Here is a 19,428-nt window from a genome sequence, read left to right as displayed (position 1 = left end):
CAAAGATATCCAGCCAACAACCTCCTGTGTCCACTGATGAAGGACTAGAGGACGACCAACACAAATTGAGCAGCAACAGATTAGTTACGGTCTCTGACTTTACATCTACAAGGTGGAGCATTGAGGTAGGTGTGTATAACAGGAAAAACTTGAGCAGCACTGCTGTGTCTAATCCAATTTTACAAGAGCAACACACACATCAGGCTGCCCCGGGAACGATCCACCACCCAAATTATACCTGCCCTGCGGGGGCCCTGAGCATGAACACTAGGGTGAAATGGGGGTAAGAAAATATGCAGAGAAATAGGTGGACTATTGTCTGTAATTGTAGAACTACAAAGCCCTCCTGTATGGTCAGTGGAGCTGATAAAATGTGCAATGAACGTAGACAGCAAGATAGGTGTTCCTAATCCAGTGATCATTCAGTGTATATTAAAGTGGAGCTGATTAAGTGAACATTTAGTGACAGTGCATGGTAGGTACACCACATAGAGAGGTTAGTGAGTATATCATTGTAACCAAGATTGTCGCCCCATTTTATCTGGTATTTCCAGTATTTTGTCTGGCTCCTGTACATCAAAGGCTAAACAGGAATCAGGGAATAAATAAACTGAGCATACTCTGAAGAACGGATGTTTCTTCACTTCTTCAGCATCTCGCTCCCCCGCACCAAGACGCCGCTCCGGATTTCTCCTCAACAGCTGCAGAGAGCACACAGAATAAAGAAATGCAGAAGTGCAAGCAATGCAAACAACATAGTTCTAAAGACACTGAACATTCATTTTTTTCTCTCTTGATACTGATTCAAAAACCCAAACTCAGGATTATTGGCTGATAGGGTACCATTCCATTTATTCATTTGTTTGTTTATTTAGATTCTTATTATATTACCTGTACAGCTTATAATAATATTAGACATATTTGTATAAAAGTTAATATAAGAAACATTAGGACTAAAAAGCTATGATCAAATTCAGAACAAATTCATACCCGTCTCATTATAGATATGGCCTCTGTGGAGAGAAATCTTGGATAACGAACTTCATCGTTCACAATACTATCAAAAACCTCCTCTTCGTCATCACCAGGAAATGGGGACTGCAGGCACAGAAGAAGGTGTTATGAGCATATTGTCAGGACAGTCATATTAGTAATAAACCTTATCTATACTTCTGTATAGACTGCTCTGCTAAACCATTTCAGGATGAATGTTCAGTTTAAAGGCTCACCTCCCCAACCAGCATCTCAAAGATGAGCACGCCCAAACCCCACCAGTCAACTGCCCGAGTATACGATGTTTCTGTCAGGACTTCAGGGGCCAGAAACTCAGGAGTGCCACAAAAGGTACTAGTGCGATCTCTAAAACCCATTCCTAAGAGCAAATGGTAACAGCAACATTATGATTTGATTGAACAATATGATTTGAATTTGCTCCTAAACACAATATCAGGAAATGACTTCAGTGGTTTTAATGACTGTTTTTCTCAATGGTAAAAAGTGATGCATCAAAAGGAACATTCAGTTTTCAGTATGGCAAAAGTAAAAGCTACAAATTCTACACTCCACTGGGCAGAGGGTGAATGCTTATTCTCGATACAGTCGTAAGTTGTACTTATAAAAAAGTGAGACTTTTCTACATATCAGTAAAATCATAAGACTATGAATAAATATGAATAAATTATTAGTGCTGTCAATGTTAACGCATTCACGCATCTCATTAATCTGGAAACTTTAACGCATTAATTTAGTTTAACACTAATTTTACCATAATTGAATTGTTTTACAAAGCCCATTGATGTATTAGTTGGTTTTATTAGGTGATGTAAACACAGCGTCACTACTTTTGAAGTCAGATTACATTATGTAACTGTTGAAATATGAATATATCTCATATCTCTCTCTGCACAAAGAGCTGCTCCAAGATGTTCAGCACATTTTCCCCTCGTGCCTCATTTAATCCATCAATTTGTTGAAATAAATTTATTGAAATTAAAAAATATTTATTATTTTACTGTATGAGCTGCAAATGTGTCTAATCTGTGTTGTGTTTGATGTTACATCTACTCAGCAAGTTAAGAGATTCTAATTTAAATATCATAAAAATGTTAGAAGTTAAAAGGACAGCTTCCTATAAACCGTTCGTTACACATACCACCCTAAACGCTTTTTTTTTTTTTCCATCTTCCTTCCAAAAAAAAAAAAAACAAGGAAATACTAGTGTTTTAATTTGTGACTAATGAAGATTAATTACAGAATGTCACTGTGATTAATGCGATTCAAGTTTTTAAATTGCTGGACAGCACTTTGAAACAGTAACCAAGGAACAGCTCACTTACCTTCTTTGCAGAGACCGAAGTCAGCAATCTTTACATATCCTTCAGTATCCAGCAACAGATTATCAAGTTTCAAGTCCCTGTTAGGGGTAAATTCACAATCACATTAAATATTTAATCAAAGGAGTATAAGGGCAAAAGCTAAGTCTCTGCTTTGGACATTTACCTGTAAACTATTTTATGCTCGTGTAGAAACTGCAGGCCTAAGACTACACAGGCAGCATAAAATCTGCACAGAGAAACAAGGAAGAGGAACATTTATATAAACATTAGCAGAGAATATTCATTTGGTCATTAAATGCAACTGAAAGAAGTCTGAAACTGAGTGTGGGCACTCACACTGCTCGTGGTTCTGAAAACACATCAGCATGGATGTGCATCATCAAATCACCTCCAGCAGCATACTCCATCACAAAGCACACATGCTCCTTTGTCTGGAAGCAGGCAAACAGATTCACCAGGAATGGGTGCCGAACACTGTTCACCGTCTCGAAAATCCTCTTCTCACACATAAGACTGTGGATGTTAGCAGGAAACGCATAGAGGGTTATTGTTAAGGTATAACTGGTATATCCAAGTCATGCGATGCAACATTTGGAGTATCAGCAATCACCAAAAAATTCACTAGACTCTGTTCTGTGGAAATGCTAGAGGTGTCACTGTCACTACTGATATTTTGGACGATTGAGCATTGAAAGAAATCTTGTGAGATCCAATCACAATTACTTCCAAAACACTTGGTCTTTCACACCTGGCATTTTAAACGTTTCTCCCGTGACTGCTTGTGATCAGACTTTTTACATAATTTCCGGGACAAGTGCTGTCAGAATTTACATGTTGAGGTTTGCGGGAAATTAATACACTAAGTAGTCGTTAACCAAATTTGACCACAACTTCGTGCCAGCTTTCACTCTTTTTACAGAGTTTAGTGTTATATGAGCGATTTTATCTAGTGATGTAAACACAGCATGGTTTCAATTGAGTTCAGAAGGTAGATTAACTGTTATATATGCTGAAAAATGGATTAAATATCATAACTAACTCAGTCTTAGCCCTCTTTCTAATCTCTCTTTCTCACATGCACATGCATGTGCATACAGCTCCTGTTTCATCTGTTTTTGAGCCACAAGCTGTAGCATTAATTTCCTTCATTAAAGCTTCAGCGCCTGATGCTAAAGCGCTCCCTGAAGCTTTCACTGAGTAAATTAAGTGATTCTAATTAAAAATCATCAAAACTACACAAAGATATAATAATAATAATAATAATAATAATAATAATAAAAGATGACAGTTTCCTCAAGCAAGTTAGATATGCTATATCACACTACACTTATCTCCCTAACAAAAGTACTAGCATCTTAACATTTTTGTTGAGAATAAAATTTTTAAATAATTAGTCACTGCTAATTTAACTATAGCTCTACTGTGTTGATCTTACATTGCTTCTTTATATTTGTTCAATATCCATTATTAAATGTTTCAGTCTTAAGAAGAGACAATGTGACTAATCACAGCAAATTAGGCAAAGCTTATTATTTTATTTATTATTTTTTTGTTTATTGATTTAAAGACTTAGTAGAGAAATGTAAAAAAAAAAAAAAAACAAACAAAATGAAATGATCTACTTGCTCAAATCTATACACTGTAGCATTTTGTTTATTTCTATAGTTCACAGTAAGTCATACACTGCCAAAGTACATCCACGTGCATGGATGACCATAATGAAGACCTGGAATCAGGTTGAGAGAAGTATGGGAATGTATGTACAGACAAAAATACTACTGACTGAAGTTAGCAATGTTAGTTTCAATTCTGAACTACAAAAAAGCAAAAGTGACATTCCTAGAATATGTAGATAGTTTGAGGTGTCAGTTTACTCTGATGATTCTTCTTTAGCACTGACAATTTTCCTTCACAAAGACAAAACAGCCAAGTTGGCTCTGGAAAACATCTGGTCACTTGCTGATAGATGTTTTTGGGACTGTACAAGATCTGTCTCAAAGACATTTAGGCAAATGTAGCTGTGCAAATCTTTACCTGTCAACTTCATCCCGAGTGACAATATCCCCTTTTTTCAGTGCTTTGATGGCAAACATTTCTCCAGTGATCTTGTATTCAGCCAGTAGGACCTGTTGAATTATTGAAGAGATTCAATTGAGGCAATGAAACTGTAGCTCACTGACAACAAACCCACACTGAGTGGAAAATTGCAGAGGAACAAGGACAGGTGAATAGTTTTCTCTCCAAGTACTGTTCAGACATACTACACTCAGAAAAACAATGTACAATCAATCCATTAATCAGTTTGTAAACAAATAGGAAACACAAATGAGCATACCTTTCCAAAGTGTCCACGCCCCAGAACTGCTACACAACTAAAGTCTCTGAGACTGAAGTGGACATCTTGCTCTTCCCTAAAATCAGACAATTGTGAGACAAATGAGACAATTATGAAATATATCTACCCCCTCCTCCCGTGTGATAAAAGCTAATTTTGCCATACCCATAATATTCCACTGGCCTTTAGCAATAACATTATTTTACAGTTTGAGTTACTACTTATCGATATAAGAGTTACAAACATTTAAAACAACGTTCACAATTAAATATTCTATTGTGCATTCTCTCTTTGCTCTTGAGTGTGCCATGGTAACTGAAAAGTACGACACCTTATTTCAATTTTCTGTGTTGGGGTGAGCTCCAGGTTAGGCTGTTGAATCTCATCCTCCACCAGACTGTCATTGTCAGGTTTGCTCACTGTACTGTTCCGACTGTCGTTGAGGAAGTCAAAGGTGGCTAATGCATCCTATGGACAAAAAGCATTTGAGAAAAAGTCTAAAGAGCATGCATTACACCGACAAATATAAATCCAACATGATCATAATCAGATTCATACCCTGCATGGACAAACGTTTTGGGACACATACACATTAAACATACAGGGGCATTTATGTTATCCCATTCTAAATCCATAAGCAAACATATGAAGTTGGTTGCCCCCTTTGCTCTTTCTATAAGATTTTGGAATATCGCTAAGAGTGTCTGGCTCTGAATCTCCCTTAAAGTTCACATCAATAGTGTGGTGTGGTTCTAATAATTTTGCCCATATAATGTGTATTTAATAGATGTACCACATTGCAAAGAGAAAGCAGATATAATCTTGTATATCCAGTGTAACATCCTTTTGTATATCCAATTAAGTACATAAGTACCATGCAGTACTGGTAAATCAGTATCGATTCAGTATCAAAATATTTTCCCAATAGATTATGAAACCATATGTTATTTATTAATAAGCATTATTAAGCTTTATTAACTCTTTTTCCTTGTTTGAGGGTTTATAATACAAAAATGGTTTGTTAAAAAATGATTAGGATTTGTTTTGCTTCTTTGAATATTACACTAAATGAAATTTTACACAATACTGTAATTGACTGTAACTGACAGAGAGCACACTTCTTGATATGGAATATGTAAATATTTGAAGAGCCCAACCAATTACATACATTACAGAATGTAACAACACCTTTATCTATGAATACTGCTGACACGGAAACATAGTACTGTTCTGCAGCTCCAAACCTAGTACAGATGTTTCATTAGTACTAGTATAATATAATGCAATTACTTTTTTTCCTGCTGAAACAATGTGATTTTGTGTTGTATACACCCACTTAATAAGGTTTAGTACCTGCACTTCTTTTCCATCAGGGATCTTGTCTTGTGATGGCTGTTGTTCTACTAGTTCCACAGCATTAGAATGGCGGTTCGATGGAGGAGTGGCCCCTTTGTCAAAGTCTAATTTGGTCACAGTTGGGTCACTGAAAGAAAGAGTCAAATCACAACACTTGTTGACAACACTCCAATTTCCGTTTTAGCCCTGGCTTATGGCCATGTTTGGGCACTTCTAGTCAAACCAGACTCCTCACAGAAGACATCCTCATCAGAGCATTATTGTGCAGATAAACTAAGAGACCTAAGTGACATGTACTTCTAAAAACTAAATGACTGGTTACTATACTTACACATGGGCTTGGAAATGCTTTAAACAACTGTCACTAAGAGTTCATCACTGCATACAGTGAAATAAATGGAGAGGAGATGTAATAGTGAGTACACGCCTCTGTCCCAACTTTTTTCGGAATGTGTTGTAGGCATTACTTACTAAATGTGTTTGTTTTTACAAAATACATCCAGGTTGCAAAATAAAATCAAGTTGCTTTCATTGCATGCTACAAAAGGTCCCAAATTCCCTGGAAATGGGGTATGTACAAAGAAATTTGTTTAGTAACTTTCTTTGTTAAAAGGGTAATTAATGCAGGTCAAATGTGGGTAATCACCCAAAGAGCAGGTGTATGTTTGGCTTTGCACAGCCAGATGTGATGTATAATGAGGATACACATCTGGAAACATGTTAAACTTCTAATTGTGATGGAATCAATAAAATATGCTGCATTGGGTTTTCCCTTTCACTTTGTTGTCACATTTTTAAGCTTAGATTCCCACCTATTTTTAGTCCAATCTTTTTAATTTTGTCCCCAAACCCCAAATGTTCTCATTAAGAGATCACGTCTGAGCTGATTACTAAATTCATTTACAATACAACTACATATTTGGATATATAGGTATACAAAGTTGTAAAATATATTAAGGGTTCAGTTCTGTTATTGTTTAAATCAATATAAAATTAAATCTACAGCTGTTCTGGGCCAGCATGTGGTATGCTCAAATATTTTGTAGGAAGTCTATGCACAATGTTAGCGTCAAAATGTGTACATTTAGAATGGCTGTCGAAATTCAACGTTTTTTTTTTGTTTGTTTTTGGCAACTATATTTTGTTTCTACTTGTTGGGAGAGCATGAATAGGTCAAAGTTTATTAACTTTATTTGAAGAATATTGGTCATCCAGTTCACTGGTGAGCTAGACTGTGTGCGTGTACCTGGAAAGAGAAGGAGAGTCTGGGTGTGGCCCAGATTCTGGACTCAGTGCTGACCCCAGTTCTGCAACTGGGGGGCTGAAAGAGTTGTTCACAGATGGGATGGCTCTCCTTACTAAACGTCCCCATGTCGCAATGTTTATGTTCATCTGAGGGGCACGTAGAAAGGTTTTGCCTGGACAACAAAGAAGCCATTAGCAGGAACAAATCTTTTATGACAGTGCAAAATGACAGTCCATTGCTCTGTTTGCATATCTGACATTAATGTTCACCCCAAAAGAGAGCCCCACAAAATATTTACATATATAATGATGAAATTAAGAGAGGACACTTTTGTCAAACTCTCTAACAAAGAAATATATTAACATTTTTTATGCCAGACATATTTGTATCTACATAAATTTACCTTGCTGTTTCGAGAAGATTTTCTTCTGCCTTTGTAGCTTTGGTCGTCTCTCAATAACTGGGTTGAAAAATGTTACCTGGATTAAAAAATAAAAATAAAAGAAGCTAACATCAATCATAGACCAGTTACACATTTTAGCCCAGTGATGTTTTACATAAAACAAGCAACCCTCGATCCATATGCGAATATGCTTTTCAAAATTTAGCCAGTAATCCTATAGCTTTTCATGTATTTACACAGAGTGCTTGTGCTTTAACCGACCTGCAAGTCACCTGGCTTTCACTTAGGTTAGCATGATACTGCACTTATCAGAAAATTTTGTCTGTCGTATATTATATTCAAGTAAAGTAACATATGCATAGAGTTGTCTGGCTGAGCAAGAACAGTAATATTATGGTCAGCAAACCATTTGGTAGGAGTTTTGGCAATGTGGGCAGGTGCAAATCCTGCTAGAAAAGGAAATGTGCATCTCCATAATGCTTGTCAGCAGATGGAAGCAGGCTCTGAAATTTCTTGGTAGACAGCTGTGTTGACTTTGGAGCCGATAAACTTCAATGAACCTACACCAGCAGATGACATGGTAGCCTGAAATATCACAGACCACAGGAAACTCACACTTGATTTCAGACACTTTGTATTCTGTGCCTCTCCACACATCTTCCAGACTCTAGGACGCGGGTGGCTCTTGATGCACTGACACCAGCTACAGTCAACTCCTTGTGAAGCTCTCCTAAGATCTTGAATGGACGTTTCTTGACAATCCTCTCAAGGCTGGGGTCACCCTGTTGCTAGCGCAAGTTTTCCTACCACATTTTCCCCTTCCAGTCAACTTTCTATTAATATGCTTTGATGAAGCACCCAGCAAACAGACAGTCTTTTCAGCAACGGCCTTACGAAGCATGTTGATAATCATATTCTGGACAACTGTCTAAATCAGCAGTCTTCCCCATGACTGGGGTTGCATGTGCTGAAGTAGTCAGAGAGATGCACGGTATTTACACTGCTTGAAGAGCAATTACTCAAATTGGAAATAAAGTATTCTAATAATTTGAGATAAGGGTTTGCTGAGTTTCATGAGCTACAAGCCATACATAAAGCGAGACCAAAAAAAAAAAAAATGACTTATGTAGCTTTTTCAAATTGTTTTTGCCATTTTTGCCGGACTGCTGACCGGGCGGGGCTGGAAAAGGCACTTTTCCTTACTCCTCACATTTAAATGCGCATGTGCGAATAGGAATGTTATTTCACCTTCTGCTGTTAGTTCAGCCATATTTCACAAGGTGGCGCTAGTACAACATCTGTTGTTAGTTCAGCCATATTTCACGTTTTTTCCACCAATAAGGGAACGGTTTCAGTTCGTGAACTCAATTTGGAAACATTCAGCGCGTTTCCACTGACATAAACTGGTTCGCGAACCAGAAAAATTTGTTCCCAGCTGAAACCAAAGTAGGACAGGGCAGAGCAGGATGGCTTGGAACTCTGCAACATTTACACTCGTATTATATCTCACAGAAAGAGTAGGACTGCTGATTTTGTCTTATTTTATGTATGCGTCTTTGCCTGAAATATTGTAAAGGAAAGTTGTGGGGAGACATTTTGTGGCGTTTAGTGTTATAAAACATATAGCTGCGCATAGCCACCTTATATTTCACATGCTTTACTCTAACCTGTTACATTGAATAAATAAGTAATTGTAATCCTTAAAATCAACAAGATGTTTTTGGTCTACTTTGTTCTTTGGTGGCAGATCATCTAGTATTTACTTTTAAATAAAATGAACAAGAAAAACACTAATGCCTGTGTTATATAATATGAACAAATCTTTGGGCTCCTTTTTTCATTTCTGCATTTATTAACTGCCCTCCATATTTTCTGTACAACATAATCGCATAATAAAAACCACATGTAAACAAAGACATTGAAATGAAGCACCAAAGCTTCTCCAGACCTTCCAATGACAAGGGTATGTATTTTGGGCTTTCCTGTTTTTGAAATGCCAGAAATACCTCTGTGACAATGGCTATATGGCTAATGGTAGTTCTTTTTTCATGTTATTTTTTTTAAACATACACCTGTATATTATTTTGAGATATTACTTTGGGGGGAAAAAAAATCAGAGAAATAGAGGCCACAACAACATACTCTGGGGGGTTCTCCCCTCTGATAAAAGCGTTCTGTTGCCAAATTCACTGTCAGGTCAAAGATTCACCCCCTAGTTGAATGTAAATGTGCACATGTGAGAAGGCCAAATGACTGTACTTCTGCAAACAGTGTTCCTTGTGGCTCCAGGTAGAGGCACATGCCATGGCGCTGGTTGTCCAGAAAGTCCTCCAGCCGCAAGAACTTCACAGCACAGAGTGAACGCCAGTCTCTCCAGTAAACAGATATCTCCAACTCACGAGACTACACACAAAGGAAAGAAAAACTACTAGTAAAAACAGAGCAAAAACCCATTCTGTGCATAAATAAGATAAAGTACAAAAAATTGAGAAAAGGTATGAAGCACACACGACTGAGGTTAGACAAGATGAATTTCTGAAAAAGCTTTAAAAAAGGTTTAGTTTTATCTAATAAGTCAGCAATAAAATACATGCTTGAAGATCAGAAAAGCAGGCCCACATAGCGAGTACACGCAAAACAAACAACTCTGCTAATCCATGCATAAGCCTTGCTTTCACAATGAGGGTAGACTAACAGCAGCCTGAGCTCTGTCTGGATGTTACATCCAGCCTTTTCATTGCTCAAGTACAGATCACTGCCCTCATGTTGCCTACTGTGACATAACTGTTATATCAGCCAATATTTTAATGGACTCTACTCATATCTGTAAAACACTGATAAACATAAAGATGGCCTCTTAACATAATATAAATCACTAGAAAAGACATAAAGGCTTGTGCATAGGACTCAGGAATCACTAGAGTGAACTCCCTCAGCTTGGTCTGTATTTTTGACCTAAAGCAGCCATTAATCAACACACAGTCAGTCACATCCCCAGAATAAAATGAAAAATCCATTCAGGGTCTTTTATGCAAATGTAGCTAAATCATCAACACACCTTCAACACATAGAAGACCGAGGAGCCTAGCAGGTTTTCATAAAAACTATGCCAAGTCTGGGATTAACATTCTTAAGCTTTATTGTGGTACTTCTTGAGTTGGTGGGTGGTGTTACAGGAAGTAATGAGGCAAGTCTGTGTGTAAAGGTGGCCATTTTCTCCTGTTCAGGGGATTATGGGCTTTAAGCCTAAGTGTGTACGTGTGTTTGTGTGTGCGTGTGCATGTGTGTGTTTTTGAGAGAATTAATAATATCACTCAGATTACCCGATCAAGCTCCAATGTGAATTTCTGGTCCCAGGACTGGTTGCTGACTGGCTTCCAAGTAGTCTGCCCCACCACAGTGTTGTCCAGTTTCAGAACAGCACTGATCTCATCTGATGATGCAACACACAAACACTACACCTTTCAGTCCCAGCCATGAATACCAATACACTACTGAGCTGTGTTTAATAGCTGGTTGTGAAATACTGGCTACAGTATCCTCCAGGGATGAATATTGTTGCTGTCCAAATAAAAACGTATCTTTAAAATAGTAAGTTTATAGGACAAAAATAATTTTAAAAAAAAGCCTTTCTAAATCTCTATGAATTTCAATGCAAATATTTTATTCCAAGTAATTTTCTATTGGTGCATTTCTATTAGTCCATTCATCATGAAATTCTCAGACAATGTGAAGGACAGTTTCTGTGTTCAAATGATTTAGTAAATTAATATACTCAAAACATGAAGATACATGTCTTTCTTTGGAGAGCTTTAAAATTAATATTTTGATTTAAGCAGATATTTGCTTTTAAACAGTGTTACATTTCTCTCTAAATCCATCTCCCAATGAGTAAAAATGCACCCGAGGGAAATGTGATCTCAATTTCCCTATATTTTACATATGTTTATATGAACCTGAAAAAAATACCAAGCATGGGCACCGGAGCACAACTAGCTTTATGACTAAGTGTGATTTGAAACACCTTCCATTCCAGTCGTGAAGGGGTTTGGTAAAAAGTCCACACAACGATGTGCTAATCATTTTGAAATTGTCTCAATGTCAAAAAATCGTCCCACATTCACACATAACCAACATATCAGCATTTTAAACTAAGAAATCCTGGAAAAAAGGCACTCAACTGGACAGCTCGTCTGCTTTGGAGAGGTTTCTACTACTTCCCGATCTGTTCTTGTTTGTTCGGCTCATGAAGGAGGAGCGTGTTTCACTGGGGCTCCAGCCAGGCAGGGACACAGGCGCTGCTTTAGATCGGCCTGGAACATTTTCCAGCAGGTCCTGACAGCCCATGAGTCTCACCTCTAACGTCCCTGTACACCACGCACACAGAGAAATCAGAGAACTGTATCAAACAGTTTAAGCACGCTTCAAGATACTGTATTGGAGCGCTACAGTGAAATGTAATTCTTGAAGGGATCATGGTTGCTGGTCATTAAAATGCATATATCTTGAAAAAATAAATACTTCATTAAAAATATTTAGGGTAAAGTTTCAAAGCACACAATTTGCACTGCACTACATACAGTCAAACGATGGACAATAAGGTACTACAACAGATGTTTTTGAATTTATTATTTTCTGAGATTTAATACCAATCCATTTACATACATCTACCGACTTCCCACCTAACATCATTAAATTAAAAAAGTGTTTCAAGCCAGGAGTGCTTTTTGAATGCTTTAAATAAATTGCGTGTGCAAACACATTAGCTTTGATGAAAAATCCAACAGTCCGGCCATAATGTGCGGGTTAAGACTAGGAGCACATTTACCTGTAAGAGCGGCAGGTTTGGCCACAGTGCTGTACTGGTTTTGTGAGGAGATGATGCTTTGCCGTGGGCTTTGAGGGGGAGAAGCTACCATGGCCAGCTCTTCTGAGATTACACTGGATTTCGGGTGGTTCTTAGGCAGCTCACTTAGTCTCTGCTCCAGGGAGAACCTCAACAAATCTAGCTTCTGGCTAGATTCATTAAAGCGGGCTTGGGCCTAGACAGAGAGATTTACATCATGGTAAGAATTAAACTGCGCTGAGAATCTTATAAGAGGATTCAACCTCTTTGGAATGATGATGTAATGTTTGAACCTTGCTAAATTTCCCTGGGATCAAAAAAGTATCTAATTTGACATTATCTTATTGTCTCTATGACTGCATTACTTGTTGGATTTACTTTTTTATTCACTTTGGAAATAAAAAATAATATATAAAATAATATATTTTGCAATCCAGGCCAAGCTTAGAGATGAACTAACTAATGAGAATAGTGTTCTCTTAAAATCTCATCTATGAAGATTTTACATTTATTGTTATATTTTCCTCAGCTTATAACAATGTGTATTTTTATTATGACAATTCTGAAATGTAAAAAATTGACATGGCATAAACAAAGTTTTACAGTAACGCACAGAAGACTTAAGGGTTCTGTAAAGAAAGAGATTCCACACACAGTTGCAACACTGTGAGTAGCATTACTACACCATCAAGAAGAATACACAATGCCACGCTACCAAACATTTTCTTTCATTATTCCGATCCTGGACAACAGTTCCTGGCCCCATGGGCTTATATTAGATTTAAATACCTCAATAAGCAGAGATCCATGAAAGCTTTGTTTCCTTCTCACATAAAGGAAAGCACATGTTAGACTGTCACAGGGAGTAGCCCTGGTGAATGGAATGCACCTCTGAATGGGCTTTCTTCTCCGTCACCTTCCCTGAACCAAGCAGCTTCATCACATTCTTGGCTCCTTCGGCCACAGCTGATTCAATCCTGAAGTGATGACGCAGCTCCTCCAGCCGCAGGTCCAAGGGACTGATAATGGACTTGTTTGTGGACACTGAGGGATCGACAATTAATCACATTATCTACAGCTGTGCAAGTCTAAATATGTTCTTCTTGCCTGCTATATAATATAAAATAGCTATAAAATCTCTTCTATGGTACTGATGGCTACAAGACAGCTCTCACTTGCATTTTAGTAAACGTAAAGATCTGGCAGTGTAAGTATTGTACATTTATGTGCCTTTCTACTATATTCTAATATATTATTCTATATTAAACTACTGGTATAAAAGTATATTTCTCCAAGAAAAGCCCTTCAAGCTCAGTAAGGTATATATCACATGCCAAAAATTTAAACAAATTAAAATCTCCTACCATCGTTGTTCTCATAATTCATCTCATTGGTCTGGCTAGCCTTAAGTATCTGCATCCTGATGAACTCTATTTTTGTCTTGCTGTCTTGGAGCATTTGCTGGGCCATAGCAAGCAGCTTGCGATCCTGCAGGCATTAGAACAATAGTACAACATAAAACTTTATGACAGACTGCTTTAATATCTTTGAATGTATGTTTATATGTTGATCTGAAATACAAGCAATTCATTTTCTAAGATGGGTGCCTGTGAATCTGTAGACTATAATACAGTTTAAGGGCTCATCTTATTACAAACTGCATGACCGGAAAGGACTATGTTCTTTGAGGAACTCTTTGTTTAGTTTTGGGGTCAACCGTTTTGACTGGTTGTTATTTTGTTGCTCAGTTGTAAATTATCTCAGTGTTAACTGTTTACTCCTCACAATATACAAGTCCAGAGCATGTAAATATGTCAGAGGCCTCTGTAGGGCTGGACTTCCTTTAGACAGCCGTTAATTGCTGACGTCACCTCAGAGGCCTTTCCTGCAGGAAGTGTTTTCCACTTCCAGAGGAAGTTCACAGCAGCTGGGAACCTGCATGCGGGCTCCACCATGTCAAACAATGCACAGAGCAAAGAGTTACTTTAATACACCAAAGAATGTTTTGTAAACAGATCGCAGACAGGGGTATTCACAGGTCATTAAAATATCAAATATCACTTTCCGTTACTTGGCATTTTCCTGACAATGGCAGCTACAAGGCAATAGGGAATTCTTAGGTATCATAAGACGAAATTACCTGCATGACATTTAAAGGGTAATTTCTATGTTGTGGTCAAAAGATTAAAAAAAAATTTAAAATAAAATAATATATATATATATATATATATATACACACACCTTTACAATAACTAAATAAATGAATAAATAAATACTGACTACAATTTCTTTACAGCAATAGTAAATGAATCTCACTTGCATATTTCCAGTTCATGTCTGAAACATATAATATCTTATATCAGTCGAATACTGAAAAATAAATAAATAAATAAAATAAAATCAACCCTTTAAACAAAATATTTTGTGGTTGATTTTTCCTGATTAAAAAAATGATAGTGTGGTAAACTTTACATTTCTATAAAAAAAAAAAAGTGTCAGAGATGAGTAATAAGCCAAATGTAATTGATGTATGACTGTTTACTCTAATTATCCAAGTAAATTCAAATTATTTGGGCCAGGTTTATTTTCAGGTAATTATTCATAAAGAAAATGCACTGAAATCTCAATATTTGCACAAAAAGGAAAACTAAGAAGAGTACAGTTACACAAACATTAATAAAGAGCCATAAACATTAAGGAAAATAACAAATACTACTGACTACTGATATATTCTTAACAAAGAGAAAGGAAAATCTCCAGAGGACACAATGCAACACATTCATACACAAACAATATGACCATATCACAAAAAGGTGTGCTTGACTGGGTTGGCAAGTAAAGGGCTAAGAAGACCCAAGCCAAAAATGTTTCCATTTTCAGCACAATGGGAATATATGAATAGTAATATTTCATCCAATATTTGACAGTGGTGAACCTCTACAAATTCTACATGTAAGGAAGACTCTGGAACTGCTAAAATATATTGCATAATAACACACTGGAAAGCAGACTACTACTGGAATAAGACACGGACATTGCTCTGCTCTTGATCTTTAATACCAGCTACTCCCATGAAGTAATAACCACTGTAGAGCACATGTGGTACATAAGCTGTTTTGGTAAGGTTCTAATAATCTTACATTTTAAAAGAAATTTAACCCACCATTATTGGATAATTTTATTCACATATGTTTTTATTTTTAAGATGGAATTTTTATCTGAAGAGATCAGAGACTTCATCAGCTCTGAGACAGTACTGGAGTAAGGGATTTTTACCAATTTAGTCACTATATTTAACAAGGTCTTTGTACTGTGGCTTTGGCGTTTTGGTCTAAAATGGCAGTTAAGTGATACTTCACACACAACATTCAGGACCACTAAGACACATGCACTTTATCATCCTGACATGCAGACAATGAGGGATTCAGAAGCATACTACCTTATATGAGCCATTGGAATACATCTGTATCATGTTCTCAGCTCCTTGTTTGACTTTGAGCTCGATGTCATTCTGTTTCTTTAGTGCAGCCAGGCGGCTGCTGTTTGTGCTTGCCCGAGCCTCACTGCTGGGGGTGTCTGGGGTCAGGGGGCAGTCGGAAACTACAACACAAACAAAACATACACTTAACACACCATCAAACAAAGATAACTCTGAAACATAATTTAGGCTGCTTATTCAGAGACTTTCTAGTCGGTGTGTCATTTCTAAGTTTTATATATATATATATATATATATATATATATATATATATATATATATATATATAAATGTTGTGAATATTTTCTTATTTGGTATTTTTAAACACTCTAAAAAACATTTTAATAAAAACTCTGATTATTCAATCAATAATTAAAAACCCACCAGCAAATTCAGAGTTTACAAGCTGTAAAAATCTATATTAATTCATTCATTTATTATCTGTAACCCTTATCCAATTCAGGGTCACGGTGGGTCCAGAGCCTATCTGGAATCATTGGGCGCAAGGCAGGAACACACCCTAGAGGGGGCGCCAGTTCTTCACAGGGCAACACAGACACACACACACATATTCACACCTACGGACACTTTTGAGTCGCCAATCCACCTACTAACGTGTGTTTTTGGACTGTGGGAGGAAACCGGAGCACCCGGAGGAAACCCACGCGGACACGGGGAGAACACACCAACTCCTCACAGAAAGTCACCCAGAGCGGGAATCAAACCCACAACCTCCAGGTCCCTGGAGCTGTGTGACTGCGACACTACCTGCCATGTAAAATTAACAAATGGACAAAAGGAACATGCATAGGGGAATCTTCAGGGCTGGAATGTTTGACACAGATGAAGCTAAGCATCAGATTACAACATATTTATAAATGGAACCCATAATGACAGCCTAATTTTGTATAATAGTTTTATTTCCAGATGCTGATTGCTAACAATCATTTCATATATATATATATATATATATATATATATATATATATATATATATATATATATATATATATATATATATATATATATATATATATATATATATATATTTTTTTTTTTTTTTTTTTTTTTTTTTTTTTCAAAATTTGATGATGATGATGACATTGAGATGTGTGAGATGTCTTTTCGTCATGAGTAAAACATGGTTGACAAGAATGTTAGATTAGGAAGAGGGTGTCAAAAGTAGTTTCCGCCAAGTCCAGCAGTAATTACCTAGCACAATCTAGAGAACAGGCATTGGGAGTTTCTTTTATGTGCCCAATGCACAAGGCCAAAACAGTAAAACAAAAACAAAGACAGTAATTCAAAATGTGAACTAAAAAAATATATCAAAATGTGAATTATCAGTTTCACCAGCTACATGTGTGTTTCCATTAATTCTATCTTTGAGAAATGATTGCCAAAAAATGTTTAGGAATGCAAATGTAACATGCACAAGTAATCACAAATTACCTAAATATGCAAGGCTTATCTTTTTATTAAACAAATCAAAAAGTAAAAATTATTAACTATTTATCCATTTGAAGGTGGATATCTGTAAATTTATTTCTAAGTCGGTCTGTACCATTCAGAGTAATGTGCATGAAAGGAACACTGAGTTCAGGGCTTTTCTAATAAGATGACGAATTAAACCAGGTACATTTCATGAGGTGGAATGCTGAACTCTGCATTGCTTTGGTCTGCCAAAACTGTTGTCTTACATGTGGTTTAGAGTAGGCCCATGTCTGGTGGTGGGAAACCACAGTAACGCCTCCCAGAGCCGGTATGACATTCATTCATTTATAAATTCACATGAACCGCAGCAAGACACCATCACACCAATGCTTGAACCCAACTGAACTTTCAAACATGTTGCTATTTGATATAGTCGTATTTAATTTTTTTGTACTAAACATAGATAAGATTATTCAAGAAACCTGGCTGTTAAGCTGCACAATTTGTATGTGTTCAATGCAGCAGGCTAATATCATGTCATTACATAAAAACCACCTGTATGGTACAGTGCAAATTTTAGGTTGTCCTCACACCAGAGGATCTCATTTCAGACAACAGAGAACATGGTGTAATTATTATCAAACCAAATTGGCCATTTCAATGTTAGTACTAGATTAATAATGGGACAGTATTCCAATAAATAATCCAATATACTACATATTTTAGTTTTACTGCATGTTTTTTTCTTTTATTTGACAAAGAATACCAGCTTCAGCACACACTGAAGTTTAATTCAAGTTTTCATTTAGCTGCTCCAATGAAGAAACTTATATCAACCATTCCCAATTTTTAGTAGCACTCCTTGGTGTCTGGCCTTAGCAGTAGAACTAAACCCTTATTCAACATGAGCATGTGTTTAAATAATTATGATTATTAAAAAAAAATACAGCTTAAACAAACAGAAGAAATGTTTTAGTGACTGTTTATTTAGAAAAAAAATAGATAGTATTAAGATGAGTAGTAAATATCTCTGTAAATATATTGGCTAACGTTTGTGTGCAGCCCACAACAGATGTTCCTGGAAGAAACTATTCTTATTACTAGTATTATACATACATATTTTATTACAGTGCCTAATGGCTAGAGGACCGGCTTGGGACCACAAAGTTGCGGGTTTGATCCTTCAAAGTGCCCTTAAGCAAGGCACTTAACCCTAAATGGTCTCCGAGCACCGAGAATGGCTGCCTGGTCCCATAATCACAAGCGTGAATGTGTTTGTTCCATTTCCACAGAAAGGTTAAATGCAGAGGTCAAATTTCATTGTACAGTTGTAATAATATTATCAACTATAAGTTAGCTCCAGATCATTTTTGCATAATCCCAACTTTAACAGGACATATTTTCAGCATTCCATTTATACAGGTCAAGTCTATGAGCTGTCAGTTACCTTCAACCAAAATACAATGTCTCATTCAAGAACCCAGAATTCCCGTTTATTTTATTTTATTTTTTTTAATATGGGTTTCACTTGTAATGGGAATTTCCTTCTGACTCATACTGACACCTATTTTGAAGTGTGATGAAATAAACAGGTGACAGTAGTACAGAAGACATAAGGGACTTGTGTAGACATGTAAATATTCTTAGGTAACAGTGTGTGCTAGGAAAAAGCCTCACTGTGAGAACAGCCTGTCTTCCACAGAGTAGGTAAATAACAGCAATGGAACACCGCAGGGGATGAAACAAACTGAAGTGGGGAAAAAAGGAAAGACTAGCAGTTTTTCCTTGAGTTTCCTGACAAAACTTCGTCTGATGGCAGACTAGAAATAAGGGATTAAATTTGGAGAAGGTTAATAACCTACTGACAAACAAACTGTGCTGTGAGAGGTCTATGACATGCTCTGTGATATGGTGAGAAAATGGGACAAATAGGACATTTCTTCACTACATTTTAGCTAAAAAAAAAAAAAAAAAAAAAAAAAGTAAGCACAAAC

At 36.7% G+C, this 19,428-nt stretch overlaps 1 protein-coding gene across 2 annotated transcripts in view; it reads right to left on the bottom strand.

The window, feature by feature from the left end:
* pkn2b (protein kinase N2b) overlaps positions 1–19,428 on the bottom strand; it is a 39,976-nt gene that overhangs the window by 2,976 nt on the left and 17,572 nt on the right. For both annotated transcript variants that reach the window (XM_066664603.1, XM_066664604.1), the window contains 19 exons: positions 15,962–16,122; positions 13,887–14,010; positions 13,412–13,566; positions 12,505–12,718; positions 11,858–12,043; positions 11,000–11,109; positions 9,936–10,079; positions 7,677–7,752; positions 7,274–7,445; positions 6,025–6,154; positions 5,003–5,139; positions 4,672–4,747; positions 4,371–4,462; positions 2,673–2,849; positions 2,500–2,562; positions 2,337–2,413; positions 1,230–1,372; positions 991–1,098; positions 621–701 (listed from right to left, as the gene is read on the bottom strand). In XM_066664603.1, coding sequence (XP_066520700.1) covers positions 621–701; positions 991–1,098; positions 1,230–1,372; positions 2,337–2,413; positions 2,500–2,562; positions 2,673–2,849; positions 4,371–4,462; positions 4,672–4,747; positions 5,003–5,139; positions 6,025–6,154; positions 7,274–7,445; positions 7,677–7,752; positions 9,936–10,079; positions 11,000–11,109; positions 11,858–12,043; positions 12,505–12,718; positions 13,412–13,566; positions 13,887–14,010; positions 15,962–16,122 — 2,426 coding nt within the window. The remainder of the gene's footprint in view (positions 1–620; positions 702–990; positions 1,099–1,229; positions 1,373–2,336; positions 2,414–2,499; positions 2,563–2,672; positions 2,850–4,370; positions 4,463–4,671; positions 4,748–5,002; positions 5,140–6,024; positions 6,155–7,273; positions 7,446–7,676; positions 7,753–9,935; positions 10,080–10,999; positions 11,110–11,857; positions 12,044–12,504; positions 12,719–13,411; positions 13,567–13,886; positions 14,011–15,961; positions 16,123–19,428) is intronic.

Source organism: Hoplias malabaricus, chromosome 3 (assembly GCF_029633855.1).
Source record: "Hoplias malabaricus isolate fHopMal1 chromosome 3, fHopMal1.hap1, whole genome shotgun sequence".
Lineage (NCBI taxonomy): Eukaryota > Metazoa > Chordata > Actinopteri > Characiformes > Erythrinidae > Hoplias > Hoplias malabaricus.
The sequence above is the reverse complement of the archived record's forward strand: the minus strand, read 5'-3'. Positions and strand labels throughout refer to the sequence as shown.